Source organism: Balearica regulorum, chromosome 12, assembly GCF_011004875.1.
Source record: "Balearica regulorum gibbericeps isolate bBalReg1 chromosome 12, bBalReg1.pri, whole genome shotgun sequence".
NCBI classification, from domain to species: domain Eukaryota; kingdom Metazoa; phylum Chordata; class Aves; order Gruiformes; family Gruidae; genus Balearica; species Balearica regulorum.
In genome coordinates, this window is record NC_046195.1 from 23,818,661 (window position 1) to 23,830,823 (window position 12,163).

The window sequence follows — 12,163 nt, forward strand, 5'->3', positions numbered from 1 at the left end:
GTTTAAACTTTTCCTCACCTCTCCTTGTGACAGGTATGGACATTTTTCTGGCATTAACCGTAAGGTGCAGTTGACCTATCTGCCTCATGGACATCCAAAAGCTGCAAGTGAAGATGAAGGTAAAGAAATTGGATGTTTCTGCCATGATGTTAAAGCCTGGTGTTCAAGAGTGCATGAAGCCATCCTACCCTATATAGACCTCTGGACATCCAAGCAAAATTAGTGACCCATATCTTATCTTTGCTCACATCATATGAAGGGTTGGAGTGATGCATGATGTAGTGTACCGGTATACCCTGGATGGTGGCAGAGGGCTTATGTTTCCAATTTCATGAATGTCAGCCTATACCTTCAAAAAGTAGTGACTCTTAATTTTGTACTTGCTGGCTTGGTTCCTGTGGATTTTGGTTCAGGCTTGTGTTGAGAACGCTCTGCAAGGTGCTGACAACAACCTCTTCTGCCTCCCCTCCTCTCCCCCTGCAAGCTCAGCTTTGAGATCTGATGTAGTGAGTACCTGTTTGTCTCCTAGAAGCTCGCCGAGAGTCTTCCCCATCCCTTCTCCTGGTGCTTAAGTGGGGCGGAGAGCTGACACCAGCAGGGAGAGTCCAGGCAGAAGAGCTGGGGCGAGCCTTTCGCTGTATGTACCCTGGTGGCCAAGGTAAGCTTTGTCCGTGTGTCTCGGTCCTGTCCTGTGACGGTGCCAGGCTAGCCAGGTGACTGCTCACCAGTGTGAGGGATGCTCAGACATCTGTGGGATGTGTGCAGCCTGTGTGACTCAGGTCATCACTGGTTTTGTTCTTTTGAGTTGACCTGGTAAGGATAAATAATTCAAGTGGGTTTTGCACCCAGAGATCCCTAAGCTGGCTAGAGGTGTCTGCTGCAGTGGTGAAACTTTAGTATGTCTTGGGGCACAATAGTATTCTTTCAATTAATGTGCCAGTATTCCAAAAGAGAAGCCATGATAATAAGATATATTCTGATGCAGAAAATATGATTCAAAATTTATGTGTGATTAACAAGGAATTTAGGTCAGATATAGAAAACAGAGGAAATCTGTCTTGGAACACAGATAATTCTGCCTGGAGGCAGGAGAATAGGAAGGTAACTTCTCCTTATTTTCTCCACCATAATTCTGTGACTCCGAAAAGCATGTAGTACACACACAGATCAGCAGAGCCCAAAGGAAGAAAAAAAAGACTGAAATTGCCTTTTGCATCCAAGTAAAAGTCAGTAAAAGTAATACACTGCTGCTGTATTTATCTGATGAGACCAGTATTGGATACTGCTTATCTTTGACTTGTATGTTTAATTAATTTAATTTAATGAATTAATTTTCAAATTAATTAAGCTAATTGAAATTGAATTGGAGAAGATTTCCTTCTGGAATAAGGAAGAGTTACCGGGGAATGCTTAAGCAAACAGGACATACTTAAGTTCATGGGCCCTGATGGGATGCACCCACAAGTGCTGAGGGAGCTGGCAGATGTGACTGCAAGGCCACCCTAGATTATCTTTGAAAGGTTGTGGGGACTGGGAGAGGTGCCTGAGGACTGGAGGAGAGGAAATGTGACTCTGAGCTTCAAAAACGACAGGAAGACCCAGGGATCTACAGGCTGGTCAACCTCACCACAGTCCATGGGAAGGTGATGGAGCAGCTAATCCTGGAAACTACTTCTAGGCATGTGAAGGATAGGAAGGTGATTTGGAGTAGTCAGCATGGATTCACAAAGGACATGGTTGTCCTTATCTAGCAGGGTGTTTCTTTGAGTTTGTGAGCTCAGAGCTGGGAGCAGTTTTCTCATCTTCTCATGCAGTGTGACTCGGTACTGCGCAAAATCATCACGGGATTCCAGGCAGCAGCAAATTAGTCACCACTGTACTGTCTTTGGAGGGTCAGACTCAAGAACTGCATGAGTTGCTTTCTCCCATTACTGATCTGGCTCCTGTGGTTGACTCAGCCATCATAAAAAAACCAGCATTTTTTGCTGCAAGATAATCGTAGCTCTATAGGATATGCTTTGGAACTCAGGTGCCTCCCTGCTAAATAGCTCTGCCTGCAGTTCTGGTGGGAGCAGTACCTGCTCTTGTGCAGAGAACAAGTGGAAGGAGGCAATTTTTTTTGGTGCATCTGCATTCTACTTAGGGGTATTCAGGCTAGTAGAACAATTATGGACTGTTCAGAGAGGGTTGCTGCAGAATTTGGGCAGCATCAGACTTGACTGGTGAATGCTCAGTTTTTCCTCAAAATGAACTTTCCCAAGTTACACAAAGCCTGAATCAGGTCTCTAGCCATCATGTATGGCTAGAACTGTCTGTGTTGGAGCAGCCTAAATGCTGACTATGAAAGTGATGAAATTCTCTATGTAACTTTGTTACTAGTGTAAAGTTTGTTGTCTAAAGCAGTATATTCAGCTGATAGTTTTGCAGGTGTCAGAATATTAATTTTGAGTTTCTTCTGTGTTCCAGGTGATTATGCTGGTTTCCCTGGATGTGGCTTGCTCAGGCTGCACAGCACCTACCGTCATGATCTCAAGATCTATGCCTCAGATGAGGGACGAGTTCAGATGACAGCAGCAGCTTTTGCAAAGGTCTTTTCTCTCTTTTGGCCATCTGTTAGTTCTGCTACATTAGTCTTAAAATATGCCACTTCTAAAGCAAAACCTCTGGTGATGAGGAAGGAGCTGTCCTAGGAGCTTCCCCCTCTCCATTGGGAGAACAGTGATACACTATGCTAATAGCAAGTGTATGGGGCAGTACTGGAAATCTAGCGTAGCTGCAAATGTATCTTACCTTTAGTATCCTGTCCAGGATAGCACTCTGACTGGAGCAGGAGTTATTTATGGAACATTGCTGGTGTTTGATGCTAGACCACATCAAGCCTGTGGCTGAGTATTAATTGTCTACAAAGTGAGCGTTTCTTGGATGACTGCCCAGCCAGAGGAGTGTCCTGGTTTTGGCTAGGATAGAGTTAATTTTCACAAGGAGCCAGGACAGGTGAGCCAAGCTGACCGTGGGGCTATTCCATACCATGTGAGGTCACGCTCACCATAAAAGGGGGCTAGCCAGGGAGGGATGCGTTCTGTGCGGCTCTGGGATGGTCTGAGTGTGGGCTGAGCGTCTGGTCAGTTGTTGGATCAGTAAATTGCTTTCTGTTATCACCCATTCTGAACATTCTGTTATCAGTACTGCTGTTGTTGTTGTTTCCCTCTCCCTTGCTGTCCCAGTAAACTGTCCTTATCCCAACCCACGAGGCTTTGCCTTTGTTTTCCCATTCTCCTCCCCATCCCACCGGGGGAGGTTGGGGGGAGGGTGTGAGTAGAGCGGCCGCGTGGTGCTCAGCTGCTGGCTGGGGCTAAACCACGTCAGTCCTTTTTGGTGCGCAACATGGGGCACAAAGGGTTGTGATAATGACAGATCTGACCCCAGCGTGTTAAAACAAAGTTGTTATAAGTATTTATAATGTTATTTAAACAGTCGCTGGTCACAGTGATGTTATGTTTGGTCATGTGGCTCTGGTATGTGAACCTGTATTTACTCCATGTAATCCCTGCAATGCTATTTATCACCTCTGGGAGAGGGGTTTGTATTCTTGTTTTGTTGTACTGTGTGATATCAACTTATGATAACATCAGTGGTCATAAGTCTAAGCTGGTACTTGTACGTAGCATTTCTGTCATGCCCGTACCTCGGTCAACATCTCTCAGAATTGATTAATAATTGCACCCAATCTATGGGGAAGATGGGGGGATACCTTCTCCCACTCTTTCACCTCCCCTTTTTCCTTTTGGCTGGTTACAATAATTTTTGAGAATTTTGAATACCCTTGGACTGTTCAGGCCAGTATATTCCTATTGCTAGGTCTCCTGAATGTGTTTCAAGTCCTGTTCAGGGTTACAGAAAATTGTTTTAAGAATACCGTCCAGGGATCTTCCCCGAGGCTGAACAGTCAGGGCTGGCATGGCATGTGAGGGAGTATGGGCGGGTATCTAGAGACATTTTCATCCCCTGTGGTTTGGAGCTTCACTCCCAAACAACTGCAGGAGCCTGATAAACTGGTATAATATTTGAAAGGAAAATGCTGTGGCTATTCCAAAGAAGCACAACTTATTGCACAGTGCTGGGCCCTGGCCACCCTCTACCAAACACTGCTCGATAGTAGGCAGTGCCATCAGGGGGAAGAGAAGGACAACAGACCCACAGGCACTGTGGCTACCCAAACCCCTGCAACAGGCACTGTGGCTACTCAAACCCTGGTGACAGGCACTGTAGCTGAGCCAAAAGATCAACCTGTTCCAGTATCAGTCGCCCCTATACACAAGAAGAAATACACAAAGAAATCAGTTCGCTTAGTGAAGGATGATGATGAACTGGGACCATCAGGAGAACAGGTAAGAAAGAGACAGAACTAGAGATAAATCACCTGATCCCTGTCCCTGAGTGAGCTGCAAGATATGTGGAAAGATTTCAGCCGCCTTCCAGGCGAGCACATCATTACCTGTCTGCTCCAATGCTGGGATAATGGAGCCAGTAGCCTGGAACTGGAGGGCAGGGAGGCCAAGCAGCTGGGATCCCTGTCTAGGGAAGGGGGCATTGACAAGGCAATTGGGAAAAAGACACAAGCCCTCAGCCTCTGGAGGTGACTTCTTCCAAGCGTGAGGGAAAAGTATCCCTTCAGTGAAGATGATGTATGTCAACCAGACAAGTGGACCACCATGGAGAGAGGCATCCAATAGCTGAGGGAATTAGCTGTGCGGGAAGTGGTTTATTATGACCTGGACAACGCACAGTTACCCACAGACCCTGATGAAGTCCAATGTACCTGACCCACGTGGCGGAAGTTTGTACAGAGTGCACCATCATTGTACGCCAACTCACTAGCAGTAATCGACTGGAAAAGCAAAGAGGCACCAACAATGGATGAAGTGGCTGGCTGACTCCAGCAATGTGAACGAGTCTCTCTTCCTCCCTTGAGAGGAAGAGAATGAGTCTCTCTTCCTCCCTTGTCTTGGCTGTGGAGAAAACTGTCCGGGAGGTGCGGCAACTCGAAGAGGATATGTCCTACTCCCCACCTGCACAGACCCATATATCAGCTATTAGGAGTAAACATTCTTCTGCTCCAGACAGGGCATATAGAGCATATACATCACAAAGCATCGTGTGGTTTTACCTGCACGACCATGGAGAGGACATGAGGAAGTGGGGTAGAAAGCCTACTTCAACCCTACGGGAGCTGCAAGGCAAAACAGTCATAAAAAAGGGATTCTTCCAGGAAAAATGCCACTCCAGTTTCCAGCGGGCAGCCCCCCAGACTGAGTGAAAGGCCTGATCACACTTATGATCCTCTTGAAGGGACTTTCTTGGAAGCAAGATACTGCTGCCTGGCTAGAGAAGCTGGTTGTAAAGGTACGTCACGTAGATGCCCATATACCCAAGAGTCGGGCCACTGAGGAACATCAAAACAACTAGCAGTGGATTAGGCTACTGAGACTGAACTGGCTCAGGTGGATTTGGACTGGCAATGTAAAAGTGAATTATTTATAGCTCGTTGGGCCCATGACACCTCAGGCCATCAAGGAAGAGATGCAACGTATAGATGGGCTCATGGTTCGGGGGTGGACTTGACCATGGATGCCATCTCACAGATTATCCATGAATGTGAAACATGCACTGCAATCAAGCAAGCCAAGCGGTTAAAGCCTCTTTATGGAGGTATGGAGGACGATGGCTGAAATATAAATATGAGGAAGCATGGCAGATTGATTACATCACACTCCCACAAACCTGCCAAGGCAAGTGCTACGTACTTACAATGGTGGAAGCGACCACTGAATGGCTGGAATCGTATCCTGTGCCCCTTGCCACTGCCCGGAACACTATTCTGGGTCTTGAAAAGCAAGTCCTGTGGTGACATGGCATCCCAGAAAGAATTGAATCAGACAATGGGACTCATTTCCGGAACAACCTCATAGGCAGCTGGCCCAAAGAGCATGGCATGGAGTGGGTGTATCACATCCCCTATCATGCACCAGCCTCTGGGAAAATTGAATGATACAATGGACTGCTGATGACTACACTGACAGCAATGGGTGGTGGGACCCTCAAACACTGGGATACACATTTAGCAAGGGCCACTTGGTTAGTTAACACTAGGGGATCTACCAGTCGAGCTGGCAGGTAGCAGAGGATGGTTTCAATGCATTGACCTCTGGATTATGGGCCCAGCAAGCTTCCACTGCCCAATCAAAACTTTCACGCCCCATAGAAGGGGATAAAGTTCCCGTAGTGTGCATGAAAAATGCAGCCAGAGGGGTTATTCCTTAACTGCTGGATTTAAAAGGGGAATGAAATGTCTTTGGTGCAGGGTGGGGTGGGGATTGGAGAGAAGACGGATTAATCTGCAGTTAAAGCTTGAACCAAGGGGAATCCTGTGGGACCTTGGCTGTTCTTCAGAGCCTCTGCTGTATCAACATTTTCCAGCAAACTCTGGTGGGTGCTCAACAATTGCCTAGACAAATCTGGAGCTGCTGCAGGCAGAGCTGGCCTTTTGCGTCAAATAGCTCTAGAAGTATGCCAGAATCACTGGTGACTGTAAGTGCTGTTGCTGTAAAACTGCTCTTCAAGGACAGTTGAGATTTCACTCAAGTTGACTGAAGGCTGGCCATGAAACTACCAGAAAAGTTTGTTGTTTGGGTTGCCCATAGCTGAAATCTTGTCCTGTGTTGCTTTAGGGTCTGCTAGCCCTGGAAGGAGAGCTGACCCCCATCCTGGTGCAAATGGTGAAAAGTGCCAATATGAATGGTCTCCTGGACAGTGACAGTGATTCCCTTAGTAGCTGTCAACACAGAGTGAAGGCACGACTGCGTGAAATCATGCAGAAGGACGCTGAGTTCTGTGAAGAGGATTATGAAAAGGTAAAGCACCTGTGTGGCTTTATTGCTTCCTGTATCTGGAAGGAGAATAGCATTGCTCCAGTGGTTTGATGTGAAGCCTGCTGGTATGTGAACAGTAGTTTGGTTAGTCCGAGATCAGTTCTGGTCAAAATTACAGATTATAAACAGAAGGGAAAGGGCGGGTTAAGGCTCCTGCCCTTCTCCAAGTGAAAATCCTCAGTGTTGCTCCACTGTCCCCTTCAAGAATTATCATGGTACCTTCCTCTTCCTTTAGAAGTCCCAGTGCCTTTTATTCTCATGGGTGTGCCAAAAGAAGAGTTCTCATGATTTACTGCATGCTGCCCAGAACAATCCCAGTTGCTTTGGACAGGGAATACACCTTGCCAGATTCTAGATCTGTGCTCTGTGCATGTGTGAACAGATCTTTTGGGTAAAAAACCTTTTGTGGTCCTATGAGCATCTGATAACTGCAGAGTAGAGAGCATGGGCTATATCCAGCAAAGCAACCAATGAAAGCACTATAGCTGCGTCTCCAACAAGCCCCCAAACACTATTTTTCCCAGCCTCAGAGATCTGATTACGAGACTGAAATCCATTACCATTAAGGAACATGTTTATCACCTCAAAAAACTACTTAAAACTTCTGTGAAGCCCTTCTGCTCAAGCACAGAAGCAAAGTGAGACAAGAGTGGATATTGTAGGTGGAGGGAGATCTGATCTGATAGGAGCAATTGTTTGCTCCCTCTGAGTTTGGTCCTGAGGAAGTTGTTAAAACATGCCTAACTACCCCTAGGAATAGGCCAGCTTATTACGCTCAGCAGGGAGCACAACTTTTGTACCTAATCAGAAAGCAGTACAGCTGCAAAAGGCAGATATTTTGTGTTCCCAGTTCATAAAGATACTAACTAATCTCCACTGGTATTTTCTCTCAGCTAGCACCTACAGGCAGTGCTTCTCTGCTCAACTCCATGACGTTTATCCAGAACCCAGTAGAAGTCTGTAACCAGGTGTTCACCCTGATCGAGAATCTCACCTCCCAGATACAAAAACGCCTGGAAGATCCAAAATCTGCAGGTGAGCATCAGAACTGGAAAGGGTCTGGAGCAGATTTATTTATTGTTACATCTTCAGAGCTCCCAAACACCACTATGGTTTATGTTTGTCTGTAGCAAAGAAATTCTAAAGTGAAATTCTGTTTGTGGTATTGATGTAGAAGGCTCCTATTCCACTTTCAGCTACTGGTAAAGAGAGCTGCAATGTAAAGGAAATGATATGTGCATGCTGGGTTTAGAGTGAATGTAAACAGAAGCAGTATAGCCTAGAGAGGTATGCCTGATTTTTTCAAGCATTTCCTGGAGGGGAGCTCAAGACTATAAACCAGCAAGTTTTTCAGTCAGGATTTCCTCGTCTCTAAGAACTTTCCTAATAACAGTGCAGAAGTTTTAAAAAGGCATCTGTGGGACACTTCACACAATTTATGGTAGACATAAGCCAAAAGGCAAGCAGTTTCACTTTTCTCAAATATTTTGGAAGTAGCTTTTTGCTGCAGGTTAAAACTCCATGCAACAGGTCCAGTGGCTTTTCCAGTCCAGGATTCCTGTGGGTGCCATAATAATTAGAGCCCTTCTGTGCTGAGAAAAGTCAGTCATAACTGGCAGTTGAAATCTATGCAGAACTAGTCAGGATGTGAATGTGGATTGGTGTTCTCTGCTGTTTAGACCTGCAGCTGTACCACAGTGAGACTTTAGAACTAATGTTGCAACGCTGGAGTAAGCTGGAGCGAGATTTCCGCATGAAGAATGGGCGTTACGACATCAGCAAGATCCCTGATATCTATGACTGCATCAAGTATGATGTACAGCACAACTGTGCCCTGAAACTGGAAGGCACAGCTGAACTCTTCAAGCTCTCCAAAGCCCTAGCAGATGTGATCATACCCCAGGTATAGCCTGTCGTGCCTGTGTGATGATAATGTCTGTGGTGTCGGTTTCTGACCCTTTCCCTGTCTGTTTTTTCTCAGTTCTCTTGCACGTTAAGTCTCAAGGCAATGTATCACAGGTATTTTTCAGATACATATCTTGGTGTTTGTATAAGACCAAAACCATTTATGACCTAAGATGTGGCAGGGCTGGTTTCCTGGATAAGGATTCTGACAGCGTCAGAATAATGAACAGCTGACACAGCAGCTTTTCCACATTCATCGTAGTGCATTATAGCACAGCATCGAGCTGAGCGTGTGTGCTATAGCAACATCCCATTCTCCACATACAAGATTGTACAGGGGAAGAGAAATTTCTGAGTTAAAGCGAAGGCTTGTTCTGGCATATTTGTTATTCTTGTCAAACTAGAACTTGTTCAGCTTGCAAAGTTGGCTTGCTTCTCACAAAGTTTATGCCCATGAACGTGGGAGGGGAAAGGAAGGCCACATGCAATGGATGTCTGCATTCACCATTGTTCTGTCCCGCTTTCATTTATACGGGATGAGCTTCTACCAACAAGGTCCAATGCACTTGTGCCCATGTAGAGCAGAAGTGGTCTTCTAAGCTTTTTCACAGTGTTCCTGATGAGATGCAGTTTGGCTATTTCCAATATAGCTCTTCAAGTTTTATCTTTGCAAATAGCAGTTGTTGCATTAATGCTCATGCCAGGTCAGGGTATACGTTTGTGTGTCATGAGAGGAGGTTCCCTGATGCTACTTGCGCCTCTCAGCTGTTGGAAGAATCCTGACAGTCATGTCTAAACAGATTGGGATTCTTGGAGGAGTCTCTGTTCCCTGTTACCCTCTGCAATATGGGGGGGGGGGGGGGGGGAAGGGGGGTGGGGGAAGGCGCGGGAAGGCGCTGAGTGACATTTCCCTTTCTGTCCTTGCTTGACTGGAGTGGTGCTTGCAGACAGGGCTGATGATGTCCAGCCTTTCTTCATGTGAGAATGTGGCAAAGAACCAGGGCTCAAGAGTGTATCTATTGTTTTGTTCCTGCAGGAATATGGGATTAATAAGGAGGAGAAACTGGAGATTGCTATTGGCTTTTGTCTTCCTCTCATTAAAAAGATCCAGTTGGACCTACAGAGAACCCATGAAGATGAGTCTGTCAACAAACTACATCCCTTGTAAGGATTGAGCTGTGTGCTGCTGCTGGAGGGGAGGGCAGCTTTGAAGCAGTGCGGGAACCACGCCAGAAGAGTACACTGGTGTGGAAGGAGGCACTGAACATACATGAAAGGACACACCAAGAGGGAGGCATGTTGGTGCTCTAGAACTAGAAGGGAAATGGAAAGGCACATTGAGACTGCTGAGCGGGAGCATGGTGCCACAGAAGCTTAAACCCATTGTAGTTGGATGGTGGTGCCTTCATCCCTCTCTCTGCAAGGGGCAAATGCTAGTGCAATGAGGCCACCTCTGCCCCACCATGTGTCTCCATTAGGATACCACAAAACTTGCTGCTTCTGTGCCCAGTGGTCTTGCTGTTTGTTCTGTTCCTGCTGTTCTTTGACAGTTCCCAGTGTCGGGTTATCTTATTCTGTTAAGCATGCAGAAATGCTGCTGTATGATAGATGGCAATTCATTGGCAGACTACAAGTAACACTGGACTGATTTTGGTTTAGGTACTCAAGAGGAGTTCTGTCACCAGGTCGCCACGTTCGGACACGGCTGTACTTCACCAGTGAGAGCCATGTGCACTCTCTGCTCAGTATCTTCCGCTATGGGGGGCTCCTGGATGTAAGTGTCCCAGCAATGCCCACAGAGTAAGCCTCCCTGTTTTTTTTCAGTGGTCCCTTCCAAGGTGGACAGTGTATGTAGGTTCCCCTCTAGCCACCTCCCCCAGTAATGATGTGCATCAATGGTCTCTGGCCAACTCCATCTCTGCTGTGTTTGCACGCTCCAGGTTCCTGCCTTTCTGGCATGTAGGAGGATTGTTCTTCCTCGATCTTAACGCTGCCTGCCTTGCTTGTATGGAGGCATCTTTTCTCTGAGAGTTGTCCTGCTGGTTTCAGATGAGTAGACCACTTACCTGTGTAGGAGGACAGCATTATGATGCAATGAGGATGAGGGAATTTCTCTCTTCTTGCTTCCTTCAACCCTTTATTTCATAAGCCTGGCCTTGTTATTTAGTGACTTTCTGTCAAGTCAAGAAAATCAGTTTGCTTACAGAGGAAGTGACTTGAGGTTGCAAATGCATAGGGGGTGCTCTCTACCAGAGAGAGAGATGACACATTTTTAGGGGACTAATTAATCCAGTCCAACCTTTACTTGCTTTCATAATCTGCTTCCTGAAGGAATTGGCATGCAGACCCTGAGAAAAGCTCTGCTTTAGACTCCTTGAGAGATACTCTCTGATTTATCTTCCCATTTTTAAGCATGGTGTTCTGAAATGTCTTGAGAGTTTGGGCTTGCTTAGCAGGCATGATTTCTGATGTCTGTGGAGGCTCGCTGTATCTGTAGTCAGGGATCACACAAGTATCTCTGAATTGTTCACTGAGTAAGATGCTACTTTATTCCCCAACTTGAGTGTCAGAGGATGATGTGTTGTCAGCACAGGGATATTAGGCTGCATCTGGGTTTGTTTGTACTGGTGGGGTTCATTCCATGTGTATCAAGGTGGTGAGATGCTCCACAGCAGCATGAATGGCACTGCAGGTATGGCCGTTCCCTAGCAGTGCTGGGAAACAATGGGGGGTGGGCTGCCCTACCTTGTGGAGGCCAAGGGTCCAGCGTGGCTCTGTAGACTTTTCATTCAGCATTGTACAAAAGCAGCTTCACTTGGTCCCTTATTTAGCACAAGTTCATCCCTTGCACTTTTTTTGAGCTTTCTCTAAAATACTCCATTCTGTAAGCCACTGTTTGACTGTGTTTGGGAATCTACTGTGGGTTATGCTTTTCTCCAATCAGCATGGCATAGGGGGCTTGCAGCTGGATGTGCTCAGATCTGCACGTGGATTGTATGGGTAGCTGTACTGTCCCTCTATGCAGTTGCTCCTTACTGTAAGCACCCTGCCCTCATTGCAAGGTCATCTCTCTTCATGCGAGTTAAGCAAGATGTTTTTTGTCCTGACAATGTTGTTATCTTGTGGAGAGACAAATTCTCTCAGATCCATTTCACTGAATGCTGCAAGGTGTCTGCTGTTGCTTATTCCATGCGACTGTTTATGTGTATATATCAGGAAAACAAAGACCAGCAGTGGAAGAGAGCCATGGACTATTTGAGTGCTATCTCAGAGCTGAACTACATGACCCAGATTGTTATCATGCTCTACGAGGACAACAACAAGGTGAG

The 12,163-nt window shown here is 46.3% G+C and overlaps 1 protein-coding gene across 1 annotated transcript in view; it reads left to right on the top strand.

Moving 5' to 3' along the window:
* The window catches only part of PPIP5K1 (diphosphoinositol pentakisphosphate kinase 1), a 53,486-nt gene that overhangs the window by 15,698 nt on the left and 25,625 nt on the right, over positions 1 to 12,163 (top strand). Inside the window, 9 exon segments of the mRNA XM_075764488.1 lie at positions 34 to 119; positions 530 to 658; positions 2,467 to 2,588; positions 6,729 to 6,911; positions 7,823 to 7,964; positions 8,609 to 8,832; positions 9,871 to 9,998; positions 10,494 to 10,608; positions 12,051 to 12,158. Of these exon segments, the coding sequence (XP_075620603.1) occupies positions 34 to 119; positions 530 to 658; positions 2,467 to 2,588; positions 6,729 to 6,911; positions 7,823 to 7,964; positions 8,609 to 8,832; positions 9,871 to 9,998; positions 10,494 to 10,608; positions 12,051 to 12,158 (1,237 nt within the window).